Source organism: Bos javanicus, chromosome 22 (assembly GCF_032452875.1).
Source record: "Bos javanicus breed banteng chromosome 22, ARS-OSU_banteng_1.0, whole genome shotgun sequence".
NCBI lineage: Eukaryota > Metazoa > Chordata > Mammalia > Artiodactyla > Bovidae > Bos > Bos javanicus.
In genome coordinates, this window is record NC_083889.1 from 59,160,652 (window position 1) to 59,176,970 (window position 16,319).

Genomic DNA, 16,319 nt, shown 5'->3' on the forward strand with positions numbered 1-16,319 from the left:
TCCATGTCAACTCTAGATCAGACCCTAAGAGAAAACACAAGGAAGCCAACGTTTCAGAGCCCGGTGAGTCCAGGAAAATCTGAAATGCTGTGACTGTAACGCTGGGGCTTCCCGGTGGGCCAGCACATTAGGCCTTCCTTCCAGTGCCAGGGACGCAGGTTCATCCCCAGCCCAGGAGCCAAGATCCCACACACCTTGAGGCCAAAAAATCATAAAACAACTTCAATATAGTAACAAATTCAATGAAGACTTTAAAGAGAGTCCACATTAAAAAAAAAAAAAAACTTTAACAAAGACCATCCATGGTGTCAGAACTGTTCCCAGTCAACGTGGAACTAAAGGCCATCATTATAATGGACGAGAAGACTTAAACTGTCTATGTCCTTGCAGAGCTGACAGAGCTTCTGAAGCTTTTTCACAGCTACATTTCCTTACAGAAGACGAGACTGAGTTAGTACAAAAAGAAAACTCCAAACTGTCAGCTTCCGGTCCTCGGCTCCCCTTTAATATGGCATTTTGCACTATATACATTAATGAAAAGTTGAAACAAACAAAAAGAACTTTAGTCAAACTCCCCTTCCTCCTCCAGCTTTATTGGATAGTTTAAAATTACATTTCTATTTTCTAGGACTTCAGTTGCTTTTTCCATCTGACTTTTAAAAACTGATTACAGCAAATGAAACACAGTTGTCTAAGTGATATAGTATACAAAAATAACATCTTGATTTCTGTGAAAATGCATTTCTCTGCAATTCCTGAATAGCTCCAAATTATGCTAACTCTGAGCATAGATGTTTACTCTGGGTTTTAGGGTTAGTCTTTGAACACGTGTTCTACACCGTTGCCATCACCATCTATTTGCCCTGCATCAACGCTGCGGTGAGGCCGTTCCTGCTCAGGCTTTCATCCCGAGTGCTCGCGCACAGCCGTTAACACGCGTGTTTGTCTTTTTGTTTACTCCCACTCAGCTGTATGTTCTATGTAGGGCCTGGTACAGATGTCACTTGATGTTATTTAATAGCTACTGAGGTCAGACAATCCAAGGCAGTCATTATGCTAAAATTAAAGTTATTTATGGAAGCTCACAGACACTTCCAGGATCGGTTTTACCTCCTACATGGGAACATATTCGAGAAACCCAGAACGGGCTTCCTGGTCTGACTCAACTCTTCCCATTCATCAATCCCTATTCACCAGTGGCGCGGAAAGGGGGTTCTTTAACAAAGCATTATACATTAACACCTCTACCAAACTAAACATAAACTTTTTTTTTTGTAGTTAAATGCAGAAAGTCGATTTTTTTTCCACCCCTTTCCTCCTTTTACACGGCAAGTAAAGCTCACTGGCCTGGGAGTAGCCTCTGTCTGCCAACCTTTGGCCAGTGAAGAGGATTCAGAGAAAATAATACAACCATCAATCAGAAAAGGAGGGGCGACAAAGGAAAGCGATTAAGCTGTGGCCTCGATCGTGCATTCCCGTGCAAGGTGCCCTGACTCGCCACAGCGGTAACAGTTGACTTCACTCGTCTTGCTGCAGTTGATGGCGACGTGACCAGTTTCGCCACACCTAGGAGAGGAAATTAAGACAGCTTTCACAAGAGCGCTCAGAGAACGTCAGAGTGTACTGAGGGATCAGTTACTGCAAAACAAAAGGCAATGCTGAGTGAGGTATATACTGTGTTCCTCACACGGTGAGTCTTATTAAACCCCTCAATCAAGACCAAGGAGGAGGAACCCGACAGCAAAGCTACTCAACTGAGCAGTCCACAGCGTAAAATCAGAAATCTTGCCACAGGAGATCATCCAACATCACCACCAAACACTGGCCAACATGGTTTATCTTTACACAAATGAACCCCTAAGATTTCACAAGTATGTACATATCAAACTTATGAAATTGCATGCTTTAACATGTACATACATTGTGTCACATTCACAAGCAGAGACGTCTGATTTCATGACAAAAGATCTGTGTATGAATTACACATACAAAACATACGCTTTGTCGTTTTCTACAAAGTCTCTGAAGGTGCCAAGTTATCACAGCCTAACATTCTTTCCCACACAGGAACCCCTCGTGCGGTCAGGGCCACGTGGGGGCCGAAGCGCCCCCAGGGCCTCCCCCGGATGGCCAGCGCAGGCATGCGCAGCCCCCGAGCTCACCTGTAGCACTTGACTTTGGTGCAGTCTTTCTGGATGTGCCCGAACTCGCCGCAGGAGTAGCACTTCTGCTCGTCGGCGTGGTCGCAGTCGCGGGCCAGGTGGCCGGGCTTGCCGCAGTTGTAGCAGCACTGCTCCCGCTCCCGCTTGGGCTCCTTGCAGTCCTTGGCGATGTGGCCGCCTCGGCCACAGTTATAGCAGGCTTCAGCAGTAGGGAAGGGCAGAGCCAGACTGTAACCTCACAGGCAGCGCCAGGCTCCGCGCCGCACCCCAGGGGGAGCTACCTCCAGCACGCTCCCCTCGCCCGGCTCTCCAAGGCGGGAGAGGAAGGGTTAAACACTTACCATCCTCCTGAAGGTCACAGTCCTTGGCAAGGTGACCAGACTCACCACAGCGATAACAGATGTCTGGAAGAGACGAGGAGACAAACTGGAAACCTATTTTGGACAGAGACAAAGCATGCGTGGCTAATTAGCCCAGTCTTGATACTCATGAATACTGAAGTACTTTAGAATTCTTTATTCGACAAAAATACCTCTATCCGAGGTAAAACCACCTCTGCCACGGCTTCTCATTCCACGACCGCGGCCTCCACCAGTGGGGCACTCCCGGGCCCAGTGGCCAGACCGTCCGCACTTGAAGCACTCGTTGCTGCTCATGGCTGCAGTCAGATCTTCAAAACATGAGAAACGACATCATGAAGCCACTCAACAGCACTTATGGCTTTTATTCCTTGTTCAGCGTATTTCTGGATAGTTATTCTTGAGGAACAAAACCAACCAATATACTGCTTAAAAAAAACAATCAGATACCTACACACTTAGGCATTATGATTATGAAATATATTAAAAATGAAACAAAAACACTTTGCATAATTGTTACGATTGTGCACATGCGTTAACCCAGTTACTAAGGGGACTTACAGGGTGAGTGTAAATGAATATCCGTCATTAGAGATAAAACTTGATGGTGGGCAACTGAAAGTCACATACTGGTTATAAACCTGGAGTGACCCCGTGGATCTGCAGCATCGATTGAGAGCAGAGGTAAAAACCCCCTGAGCACCAGAGCACCACACACGGCGCCTGATGACACCGCAGCCCTGCCTGCCTACCTGCCGACTGATCGAGCACTCGAGGGCAGACGTGCTCGAGAGGCGCAGCAAATGCTGGCTCGAGAGGCGCAGTTTGTTAAAAACAGTAGAGAAACACCAAAGTCAAGTCCTGGTAGCACTGGGGCCATTTCCCCCTTTTCTAGATTCTCCCATTTCCAAATTTTCTTCTGCAATTTTACATCTAAAACAAGGTTACTTGGAATTTCACAGTAGACTCCTTTATTGGGTATTGTTTCAAAATAAAAGTGAAACTCCAACTAAAGCAAATGCATTTTATACTTCTTACGTAACAACCTAAAAATAAGCAGGGGCTATTCCTAGAAAAGAATGGAAAAGAACAGAATGGAACGTTGCAGGGCCAACTCCCATTAAGCTGGCCTTTAGAAACTAGCTAAAAACAGTGTGACCTTTCCCTCCCCACATCTCCCTGTATCTAACATGCTTTGCGCTTAATTCCAGTGTCAGATGGTGCACAAAGCTTTTAACTTGACAGAGCAAAACCTAGTGACTAAAATTATGCTCGAGTTTAGTTTCAAAAGTCTCCACTGTCAAACATCCAGAAGACTCATACCTGTCCCATGCGTCTGAAATCAGAGCCGGGATAAATCTTCAGAGGACACTGTCTGCCAACTCGCACACTCACCCTGCACACTCATCCCCAACAGCGGGGGGACAGCGCGCTTGAGCGGGGCGCCCACACTGCATGCTGTCCCAAGGTACATTTTGGCTCAGAAGAAACCAGTCCTTGACGATTAAAAAGGCATTTGGCAAAATTACATCTGCTTTCCTATATGGGTGCTGGCATTTTAAGTCAAGTAGAGGGCCGGTTTCCAGAGAAAACACTAGAGATTAAAAAGTGAGCAGCACATAAAACAATCACAGGAAAAGTGCTTATGGCACTTCGTCCTCCCCTCACTCCCACTTCCATTCTGCATCTTCTCTGGTTTGCTGAGGACCGATCTGAGTACAGACGGACTTCCCAGGTGGCCCAGTGCTAACAAACCCACCTGCTGATGCACGAGACGCAAGGCACACAGGTTCACGTCCTGGGTTGGGAAGATGCCCTGCAGTGGGAAATAGCAAGCCAGCCCAGCATTCTTGCCTCAGAGCGCCATGGACAGAGGAGGCGGTGGGCTACTCTCCACAGGGTCAGAGTCAGACGCCACTGAGCATGCACGCACACCTGAGCACTGTGACTCCTGGTCCCAAGGGTTCTTGCCTTTCACAAGGCAGGCCAGGCAATCTGACAGGCTCTGAGCATTTTATAACCTTTTATTTCCACGAGATATTTATCTTTCAGAAAAAGGACAACCCAGTATTCAACATGCATTTTCAAAGCCAAAGTAAATGAGAGTTCTGGGCAATCTCCCTTTTACACTGCTGCTTTAGAAAGACCTCTTGCTTACTTCATAATGGTGAAGCATAGGGGAGACCCATTGTAACGAATCATCACGTTTATCAGTGGAAGAATGTTAACAGTGAAAATGTTAGGGTTACTTCCAGCCTACAGATAATAGGCAAAAAATTTAGCTTCCTAAGAAGTGCTTAACCCATGTGTGGATTTTTCATAAACTGTTTCTTCCTCTTTGGCCAAGCCAATCTCAGTGAGCTGTTCCATATTTTTACTTGAGAGCTCTTAGGTAATGACCATTAATCCACCTGACTGCCACTGTTTTAGAGGCACACTACCTACCCTAGGACACAGGCTGCTGTCCTAGGACTCACCTCACACACGAACATATTAAGTCTTTAGAGAGTTTCATGCCGTTCCTTAGGAAAACTAGAGGCAGTAAGGGAAGACAGCGCTGTGAATTAATTCCGGCTCCACGATTCCCACTGCTCTTGGCTGGGAGTCTTGCTGCACTGTCTGCCCCCGCCTCTCGCACCTGTTCACAGCGTTTTCCAACCTTCAAGGGCCAACTCAAATAAATGCCAGCTCTATAAAAGAACCTGAGCACATCACCAGCCTGGAACTCTCCTTTTTCCTGCTAAGATTCAGGGCACTGTGCCTGGTCTACTGTTTTTCTTTTTATCATACTCCTTGAGGGTACAGACCAAGGTACCCACCTCTGAATGATACCCACACAATCGCCCTTTTAGTAGCAGTCGTGTATCTCGGGATTTGAACTGTTGAGGGTTTTTTTTATGGGGGGGAGGGGGGACCAATAGTCATTTGCTGAATGAAATAAACTTGTGTTTCTTGTATAGACCCAACCCAATCCAGTAATTACTGACAAAAAAAAAAAAAAAAAAAAACAACACCTAAATTTTTGCAATCAGATGGGCTGCTGCACTATTCATTTCAAAGAATGATGCTGGGAATTCCCTGGTGGTCCAGCAGCTAGGACTCAGCACGTTCACTGCCAGGGCCCAGGTTCAATTCCCGGCCAAGAGACTAAGATCTCACAAGCAATGCAGTACGGCCAAAAAACAAAGACTAACAATGAATTTTACATCCTCATTAAGGACTGACTACAATCTAGATTCAGTATGCGTTTCAGATTGTCTGTTACAATCCCCACATGTAACTGAGAAATTTTCACCCCAGGTCACTAAGAAGTCAGTAGCCAAGCCAGGACCTCTGCTTGCCACCCAGACTCTTATAGACCCCAGTAAAATTCTATGGAATGCTGCAGAACATACATATACTAATTTAAAAAGCAAATACTGTATTTTCACTGTCCCTTGGTAGTAAGAGAGCCTATTTTTCTTCTCGCTGCTACAATCACTGCTGCTACCTACCCCCATGTATTCTCACAATGTAAAAAGATTTGGGAACCACAGGGTTAACCACTTAACTACTCGCTGTGTTGCCTCAGGACACCTGACACCCCTCCTGTCCTGGTCTGTAGCCAGAATCCTTACCAGGTGCCTTGTGCTCAGCACATGCTCAACTAAACTTCTAAAGGCTGATGGCTGCTGCTCACAGTTCCTCTCCTCTCCACGCTTCCCCTGCTGAGGTTCAAGTGCAGACAGGCAGAACTCACTCTAAAGAGTTCCCCAGCAGCCTGCTGGTCAGGATGCCGGGCTTTCACTGCCAGGGCCCGGTTTTCTCTGCTCGGGGATTTAGCCTACGAGCCTAGCAACACGGCCAATCTACAAAGCAGGCTTAGAGCAGGCCTAACTCTGCTTACACTCCAGTCTCCCGGCCTATAATGCCTCCTTCTTGAGAAGCAAAAGGGTCACTTCCAAATGAGCTCCCATTTCCCCAGGAAGCAGTATATTTTCCTTCAGCCACAGCGAACTGAATTTTTATGACACAAGTCACACTTAAGATGTGGCAGGGCCCAGGGCGCGCCTGGCGCAGTCATAGTGCAACCTGAGAAGGGCCACGTGAGCTCAACTGGGAGGTCCGACTATTCCGATTCTGCATTCATCTAGGCTGTGAGGCTTCACTCCTGGAACTAGTACCGAAACACTAAGAGTTACACAGAGTTGTCTTCACTAAGGTAAATCTACAGCATTTTTAACACTAACAACAAAGCCAGTAAACTGCTTTGATTAAACCTAACAGCACCTGGTCAGCACGAACAGTGAGTCCCAATGAGTAGAAGCCAGGAACAGTCCATAAACACGTCTAAAATAAGCGGCAGCCCCGGGCGTCCGTGGCTGAGGAGCACGGGTGAGGCCGCTCCCCTCACAGCCCCGCTGCTCCCCATCTGCGGTACCCCCACTCGTCGTCCCCAAGCCCAGAGGGCCCTCTGCCCTCAGAACGCACTCACCCATCATTACGCTCCACTAAGCCAGCTCCGAGCACCAACGTGGTACCCAAACACTTCAGTGTGAAGTAAAAATAAAGGAAGCAAGTGAAACTGTGTAGTACCTGCATTCTGCCCAGAAGAATGCAGAACAGAGAACAATACTAGGAGCAGTTCTGGCTTCTTATCCTGCATTTGCTGTGTGATCTTGTTACTTACACCCATTTCTGCATATCTGTAAAGGTTTTAATTAGTAGCTAAATATCTACTATGAGTCAAGGATTAACATACATATTATCTATAATCCCTGCAACTTTGCAAGTTATGTATCCTTGTTCCCATTTCACTGATAAGGAAACTGAGGATCTGAGACCAAGTAACTTACCCAAAGCCACACAACTAGAACGTTCGAGTCAGGATTTCAAATGTGAGCTCCAAGTCCTCTGCAGAGGCTTTTGTTAGGATTAAGTGATAAAGTTCATGAAAATGCTATCAGAAAAGTATACCAAATTAGAGAACTCAAAATAAAATAGAACTGATACGTTTTTAAAAATCCACGCCCATGAAAGAATTAGCCATCTTAGATTTTAACCTCCCTCAAAGCAGAATGTAGGAGTGGCTGCTGCTGCTGCTACTGCTAAGTTGCTTCAGTTGTGTTGGACTCTGTGCAACCCCATAGACGGCAGCCCACCAGGCTCCCCCGTCCTTGGGAGTGATTCTCCAGGCAAGAATAGGAGTGGCAAAGACTGGCAAACCTGACCTCATCTGTAATTAACAAGCCACTCCAAGTGAACACCATACTGCATTTTCAGTCCCCTTTAATAGAGCCCACCCACTCACAATGTGAATGCTGGTGGCTACAATCTTTACTGAATTAGACCAGCATCTTTTTAACATGAAAATGGTGCACCCTTTGCTGGAATCTCTCAAGACCATGCCTTGACTGCAGTAGCATATGACACTGCCAGCATAGGAATTCTATTAAACCTGCCAATACAGAAAGGGTGCTCTCCACAGAGCAGGCCAGGAGGCCTTGGCACCAGTCTTTTGCTCTCCACTTACTGTCAGAAGGCTAGGAAAAGGAAAGAAGCCAACAATTTTTTAAAAAAGAAACTCATTCCTGCAGGCGCAGGAGGAGGGAAGCAGAATCTCTCTCATGGTCAAGCATTTAGATAAGAGACCAATCCCCTCAAGTAGTTAAAACTGTGGTTCTCTTGTCTTTAAGCTTTCCATGTAGATGCCACATACTGTAATTAAGATTTCAAGAAAAGTAAAAAGAATCCTCATCTATAGTACCTTAAAAAAGAGATTCTGCCTGTTCCAGATGTTCAAATCTAAGTGTCATAAATGTCCCTTAAACTGCACATTTAAAATGCCTAGTTTGTTGTCAACAGGGAAAGGACCGTGGACCTTTGGTTGCTAAGAAAAACTTAACCCAAGTTCTCTGTGACATATTAGGTAACTACATAAATATATATCTTGTTGTTGTTTTTTAATTGTTACCAAGAGTTACAACTTGGAAAAAAATTTAAGTTCTTTATTCAGCCCTTGGGAATATAATAAATTATCCCTTTTATATTCCAGTACACAGAGCTCCTCCTAAACAAGAATCAGGTTCAACAAACTAAAACAGCATCAAACTATGAACGTGGCACTTCGTAGGTATTTGATTAAGCCATGACCACATGAATTTTTAAGTATTTGAAAGTAATTGCTTTGCAGAGAGGGAAAAAGTCTTAGAGGTAGGAACAACCTCTTATTCATCTCTTTAAGACCCTCAAAACCTTACATTCAACTAACAGGGGTTGAGCAAAAGAATAAAAAGTTGTTAATTTAAATTAAGGTTAACTCACTGAGGCAGAAATTAACTAGTTTATGTTTCTCTCCAGAAGTGAGTCAAACAACAATAAAAAAGGGAAAAAATCTTTTCTTAAAAACTTGTCTTTTGGGGGTACAAAATAAGGACGAAAATCAATCCTCCTGAAAAGAAAAAAGCCGGGGGGGGGGGGGGGGGCCAAGCTAATCCAGACTCTTGGCTTATTTACCTTATACTTTTCGTGGGTCCTCCTGAACAATGCCTGAAACATACTATCTGAAATCACAGATGCAAACCAAGCAAGGTTTCCTTTTCCTAGGACCCCCAGGACCAGATGCAGTCACTTCCTCTGGAAGTGTCCTGTGGCTGAGGCCATGTGGTTAACATGTGGCAACAGGCACAAGCCTTATCCATAATAAAATCAACACCCGAACCCAAATGTGGGCCATTAAACCTTTACTAAAATAGGTTTTCACGTTTGGAAAAACCAAACGGAGGCTGGTTAACTCATCTTCTCGCCTCGTTTTTAAATTGCATTCATCTACCCGGGAGATGATGCAAAGGTTACTGCCGCTGCCATGATTTTGGAAGTTTGGCCGATTCATGTGTTTTGCCGATAATGGGGTTTTTTCCAGAGGCCTGTAGAACTTAAAGTAATGCTGACTCAAGGAAAACGAACCTTATCTGCCCTTTCCCGAAGTGCAACCTAAGACCAGTAACTTAGCACGTCCATGACGATAAAAATCCAAGAATCCTGAAGCTGCTGTGGAGCACCGAAACCAAGACCCGGAGCCGCACGGGCTTTCCAGCGGGGCGTCCCCCGCCCTGAGCGGACAGCTCCTCCAAGGCCCCCTCCTGGCCCGAAGAGCCCTTTGGCACGTGGCCCGCGAGGCCCGGCCCCGGCCCCCCGCCGCCCCGCGCCCTCCCCACACGGCCCCCTCCCCGCACCTTCCCGCCAAGCTACCCCCGCCCCGCGGCCCGGAGCCCCCGCCTCAGTCCCAAGGACGCGCGGCCTCGTACGCCGCGGGGCTGCGGCCCGGGCGCGGCCGGGTCCCGGAGGCCCCAGCGAGGCGGCCCCGCGTCCCGGGCGGCGGGCAGAGCGCGGGGGCAGCCGGCCGTGGAGCGCAGGCCGGGCCCGGGCCGCGGCGGCCTGCTTCCCGCCTGACGCAGCAGCGGAGCAGGCCGGAGCGCGGCCGCCATCGCCGCCGCCCGGGCCCGGCCCTCCGCCCGCGGCCCCCCCCCTTCCCCGCGCCGCGGTCCCCGGCCCGCTCGCGGCCTCACCTTCCGCGTCGCAGGGGCCCGCAGCCGCCGAGACTCAAGCGCAGACCGGGAGGGCAGCTCGTGAAGCGGCGGCTGTTTATTTTCAGGGACCCTGCCTGCGCCACACGCGGGTCTGCACACGGCCCCGCACACGCCGCTGCGCACGGCTCGCCGCCGCCTCGCCCACGCGGCCAATCAGCGTGCGGCGCTCGGCCGTCCAATCAGGGCCGCCCGCGAGGCGGGCCGCCGCGCCCGACGCGGCGCTGGGGGCGGGGCTCTCCCCGCCGCGCGCGGCCCTTCCCGCCGGGCCTTGCGCGCGGCCTTCCCGCCTCGAGGCCGGGCCCGGCCCTGTGAGGGCGGTCGGAGTTCCGGCTCGACGACCCTCCTGGCGGCGGTGGCCAGGGGCTCCGGGAGCGGCCTTCTGTGCTCGTGGGGTCCGGAGGCCTCCTCCCGGGGGCGGGCTCAGCGCCGCCGGAGCCGGGCCCCGCTTCCGGGGCCTCTCGGCTAGGGGGAGCCGGGCTGCCGGTCCCGCCTCACAGCCCCTCCGGGATAAACGCCCCGCCCCGGCATCGCCGCCCCAACACCCCTTGTCATCCGGGGAGCACGTGACGGCCCGTGCGGCCGGAGGGCCACTGGGCCCGGGGTGTCACCGTCCCTGCAGGCCTTCAGGTTTTCTCCAAGAGACACTGTGAATGTAGCGCAGACACGCTGTCACGGTGAAATCAAGTGAAACTGTTCGATGTAAACTAAGCAGCTACAGACCTTGGTGTCTCATTTTGGAAAGGCTTTCATTAAAAACATGAGGAGAAAAATTTGGAAGAGTTCCCAGTCTCTTGAAGCCTGAAAAGGCCCTAAAATGACCACAGCCTGAGGTCTGGAGGTCTGCCTGCGGCCCGGGTTGGCCGTTACAGCCGGGAGTGTACTTTTCATTCTTTTAATGACTGTCTTTGGAAAGTGAGCGCTTGTGTCTATTCAGATGTTAAATTGGGGTGACCAGTCCTTGTTTGCAAGATAGTTCCATCCGCAGGTGACGATAGACTTGAGCTATTCATTTGCCCCCAGTTGCGCCTCATTGAATCCTAGCATCACGGCTCTAAGGCTTCTTACAGCACGTGGTGAGGAGGTAGAGCAACAGTGTGGTGAAGAGCTCGGGTGTTGAGAGGCTTAAACCTGGTTCCAATCGATCACTGCAAAGCACTTAGCAGAGCTGGGAGCAATTATTGGAGTGGATGGACTACTTTAAGGATCCACGATTTTAACTTGTGTTAATCAAGACAAAGTTAAAATATTTTAAAATTCACTGAAAATGTCCAATGTCTAGTAACGATTGAACTGCCTAGCACTTTCTGCCTGGGTTACCCATAATGCAATGGTACTTTGTGCTTACATAGTTTTATTACCAAGCAGCTTGCACAGCTTCGTAGTCTCCCCTCCCTAATTGATTACTCTTTATAATATCTTGAGGTAAGCTGTAGTGTGGAAACCTAGTGACACTTAGCTAGTGATTTCCTAAGGCCTAACAGTGAGTCAGCGTAACACAGGAGGCTTGTGTAGGAAGTCCAGCCTGGGTGCCTCCATGCCACACTAGGAGATGAGTTAAAATTGTCACAGGAACCAGAAATTAGTATTTTCTGACTCGATTTTGGTTTACCATTCCAACCAAAGTGCTGCATAAAATATTCATTACACAAGGACTGAATGTTCCTAATTTTTTTTTTTAAAGGTGGGTGTGAAATAAAGATACTGGACATAATGTTCTTCTACACATTTTAGAAGACTTGAGGAGAGGAGACATCACGTGGCCTTTGCTCTTTGGCTCTGGGAGGAGCAGCTAATGGCTCTTTTCTACCTGGCATCCAGCTTTCTGTAATGATGATTTTTAATACAGCCAGTCTGATCATAAGTCATTCTGACTGTTGCCGAGAAGGTCTGGGATGAAGCGAGTATTGCATGGATATGCCCTTGGGTACAGCTGTTCATTAGTGATGTTTGAAAACAAAGGAAAGAAAAGGCTACCCCACTTAAAAGATAAACTGCCACCTGTACTTGAAGAGTTTTCTGTATTTCCCTTCCCTGGAAATCTGCTTTATCCCCTCCTGCCCTCCCATGTCCAGTCTTCCCCAAGGTATTGTGCTCATCTCTGCAGGGGTTACACAGGTCAGTTAAGACAGACCGTGCCCTTGAAGATCTTGCAGGATGACAAGGGCCAAAAGAAAGTATTAAGTGTCCTCAGAGAGGACCAGCTAAGATGCTGTGATTCAGCATGATTCAGGGTTCCTTCAAACGAATGCCAGTAGAGCAGCAGTAACTGCCAACTGCTCATTTCCGCCTAAAATGCCCAACTGCCCCGAGCACAAGCCCTAGATCCTGTGGTTAAATGGAGATGATACTGTGTCTGTCCTGCTCAACCCTTCCACGTCTTGTTTCCCTGCCAACAGGGAAACGGTCTTTGACTTTACTTGAAGTATGCAGCTAAGGTTGAGGAGTATGAATTGTTCCACCTCTCAGCTTTTGATCCTGAAATAGGAGTTAGTTATACATTACTAATCATACCTAATAGTTAACATAGAGAGTTCTATAACGTGTGGATGCTTGCTAAGTCACTTCACTCATGTCCAGACTCTTTGCGACCCTATGGACTGTGGCCCACCAGACTCCTCTATCCATGGAATTCTCCAGGCAAGAATACCGGAGTGGGGTTGCCATGCCTTCCTCAAGGGGATCTTCCCAACCCAGGTATCAAACACATGTCTCTTATGTCTCCTGCATTGGCAGGCAGGTAATTTATCACTCATGCCCCTTGAGAAGCCCCTGTTATAGCAACAGTGCCTGGCATAAAGTAATTCCTTATAAAGTATTATTAATCAGTATTGTTATTATCATTATTTATTGATTACTTACTCTATGCCAGGCATTGTTTATAACCTCTATAATTTTTCACAAAACCCCCTGGAGATAAGTACTTTTATTATCCCTATGGGGAAATTAGTCCAGAGAACATAATCTGAGCAAGGGCACAGAGCAAATAAATAACTGGGCTGCCTCCAAACAGAGGCAGCCGGAGTGCTTCACACAAAGCTCCTGGCCTCCACAGTTACTGAGACCTAATCCTACAATTTCCCATAGACTTCTTAAAGTGACAGAGCAGGGAAGGACAGCTGATGACAAGGAAAATACGAAATGCTGACTAATAGTTTACTGAGCTTTCCATTGGTTGGCTTCCTCCTCTGTGACCTTAGCAATGACACGATCTCTACTTCTGCAAAGTAACTGGTAAAAGAAAAACTTTATTTGCAAATAAGTTTTAAAAGTTTCAAAATAAAACCTCCATTGTTTTTTTTTCTTCCTAAAAGAAAAGTAGATGCAGTCACTTAAAGTAATTTCATATCAATAAAGGACAGAAATGGTATGGACCTAACAGAAGCAGAAGACATTAAGAAGAGGTGGCAAAAATACACAGAAGAACTATACATAAAATATATCAATGACTCAGATAACCTCGATGGTGTGATCACTCACCTAGAACCAGACATCTTAGAGTGTGAAATCAAGTGAAGTGGGCCTTAGGAAGCATCACGACAAACAAAGCTAGTGGAGGTGTTCCAGCCGAGCTATTTAAAATCCTAAATTCCAGCTGAGCTATTTCAAATCCTAAAAGATAACGCTGTTAAAACGCTGCACTCAATATGCGAGCAAATGTGGAAAACTCAGCCATGGCCACAGAGAAAAATATCAATAACCTCAGATACGCAGATGACACCACCCTTATGGCAGAAAGCAAAGAAGAGCTGAAGAGCCTCTTGATGAAAGTGAAAGAGGAGAGTGAAAAAGCTGGTTTAAAACTCAACATTCCAAAAACAAAGATCATGGCATCCGGTCCCATCACTTCATGGCAAATAGATGGGGAAACAGTGGAAACAGTGACAGACTTTATTTTTGGGGGCTCCAAAATCACTGCAGATGGTGACTGCAGCCATGATATCAAAAGATGCTTGCTCCTTGGAAGAAAAGCTATGACCAACCTAGACAGCATATTAAAAAGCAGAGATGTTACTTTGTCGACAAAGGTCTGTCTGGTCAAAGCTGTGGTTTCCCAGTAGTCATTATGGATATGAGAGTTGGACTATAAAGAAAGCTGAGCATCTAAGAATTGATGCTTTAGAACTGTGGTGTTGGAGAAGACTCTTAAAAGTCCCTTGGACTGCAAGAAGATCAAACCAGTCAGTCCTAAAGGAAATCAGTCCTGAATATTCATTGGAAGGACTGATGCTGAAGCTGAAACTCCATTACTTTGGCCTCCTAATGCAAAGAACTGACTCATTAGAAAAGACCCTGATGCTGGGCAAGATTGAAAGCAGGAGGAGAAGGGGATGACAGAGGATGAGATGGTTGGATGGCATCACCGACTCAATGGACATGGGTTTGGGTAAGCTCTTGGGAGCTGGTGATGGACAGGGAGGCCTGGCGTGCTGCAGTCCACGGAGTCACAGAGAGTCGGACATGACTAAGCGACTGAACTGAATTTCGCATCAAGCATCTACATTGTTCAGTTAAACTTTGAAATAGGGAATGAATAGCAAGACAATGGTGTGTTTCAAGTGCTTCCAAGGAGGGTTTTACAGGACGTCTTCAGTTGTGTTTTGAGAGAGCGTTGTACAGCTTAACACTGGGTCATGCGGTTCTCACAATCTTTAAAAATAATGCAAGTGACTTTTAAAGGGTAAATTTTAAAAGAACTACTATATAATTTGGAGAAGGAAATGGCAACCCACTCCAATATTCTTGCCTGGGAAATCCCATGGATGGAGGAGCCTGGTGGGCTACAGTCCATGAGGTCTCAAAGTATCAGAGATGACTGAAGTGACTTAGCACACACACACTAAATAATTGGCTAAATTAGGATAAAAGATCTAAAAGGACATTTAGCCTAATCTCAGAATATATAGTCTAGTCTTCTCATTTTAAATTTAAATTGAAAGGAGACCAATAGAGTTGCATAGAGTTCCTGCAAGTATATTAATGATTTTTCAGTCATAAAAAAGAATAAAATAATGCCATTTGCAGCAACATGGATATATCCACAGATTATCATATCAGTGAAGTCAGTCAGAAAGAGAAAGACAGATACCATATAATATCACTTATATGTAGAATCTAAAATATGACCTAAGTGAACTTATGTACAAAACAGACAGGCTCACGTTCAGAACAGACTTGTGGTTGCCAGGGGAGGGGTTGAGGGAGGCGGACTGGGAGTTTGGGATGGCGGATGCAGACCAGTGCAGGCAGAGTGGCCGACAGCAGGCCCTGCGGGCCGCCTGCACTGCCGGCGGGCTCTTCACGGCTGGGGCCACCAGGGAGGCCCCTGCGCAGCACAGACAGCCGCAGTCAGCATCCTGCGATGAGCCACAATGGACAGGAACACGAGAAGGAGTGCATGTGTGATGGGGTCACCGCCCCATACAGCCGGAGCTAACACAGCCTGGGGATCAGCTACACTTCCATAAAACACATTTTTAATGTATTTTATTTTATATGTATTTTATAATGAAAAAAACTGATTAAAAATTTTTTTTGTGGTCATACCCACACCATGTAGGATTTTAGCTCCCAGACCAGGAATCATACCCAGGCCCGTTGCTTTGGAAGCATGGAGTCGTAACTACTGGACCACCAGTTCAGTTCAGTTCAGTCGCTCAGTCGTGTCCGACTCTTTGTGACCCCATGAATCGCAGCACGCCGGGCCTCCCTGTCCATCATCAACTCCCGGAGTTCACCCAGACTCACGTCCATCGAGTCAGTGATGCCATCCAGCCATCTCATCCTCTGTCATCCCCTTCTCCTCCTGCCCCCAGTCCCTCCCAGCATCAGGGTCTTTTCCAATGAGTCAACTCTTCGCATGAGGTGGCCAAAGTATTGGAGTTTCAGCTTTAGCATCAGTCCTTACAATGAACACCCAGGACTGATCTCCTTTAGGATGGACTGGTTGGATCTCCTTGCAGTCCAAGGGACACTCAAGAGTCTTCTCCAACACCACAGTTCAAAAGCATCAACTCTTCTCCCTGCAATCTTAATTCCAGCTTGTGCTTCATCCAGCCCAGCATTTCACATGATGTGCTCTGCCTATAAGTTAAAGAAGCAGGGTGACAATATACAGCCTTGATGTACTCCTTTCCCAGTTTGGAACCAGTCCTTTGTTGCATGTCTGGTTCTAACTGTTGCTTTTTTACCTACATACAGATTTCTCAGGAGACAGGTAAGGTGGTCTGGTG

General features: G+C 47.2%; 1 protein-coding gene across 5 annotated transcripts; it reads right to left on the reverse strand.

Moving 5' to 3' along the window:
- Positions 1–483: 483 nt before the first annotated feature.
- CNBP (CCHC-type zinc finger nucleic acid binding protein) lies at positions 484–10,159 on the reverse strand. 5 transcript variants are annotated; one of them, XM_061397274.1, is made up of 5 exons: positions 10,069–10,159; positions 2,716–2,832; positions 2,504–2,596; positions 2,163–2,361; positions 484–1,566 (listed from the first exon to the last, which is right to left on the reverse strand). In XM_061397274.1, exons 2-5 carry the CDS (start codon positions 2,816–2,818, stop codon positions 1,449–1,451), a joined length of 513 nt encoding a protein of 170 aa, XP_061253258.1. In that variant the 5' UTR covers positions 2,819–2,832; positions 10,069–10,159; the 3' UTR covers positions 484–1,448. The 5 variants fall into 5 exon arrangements, with proteins under 5 accessions (XP_061253258.1, XP_061253260.1, XP_061253256.1 ...); XM_061397276.1 differs by having other exon boundaries at positions 2,504–2,566; positions 2,695–2,832; XM_061397272.1 differs by having other exon boundaries at positions 2,695–2,832.
- Between the last annotated feature and the right edge of the window lie 6,160 nt (positions 10,160–16,319).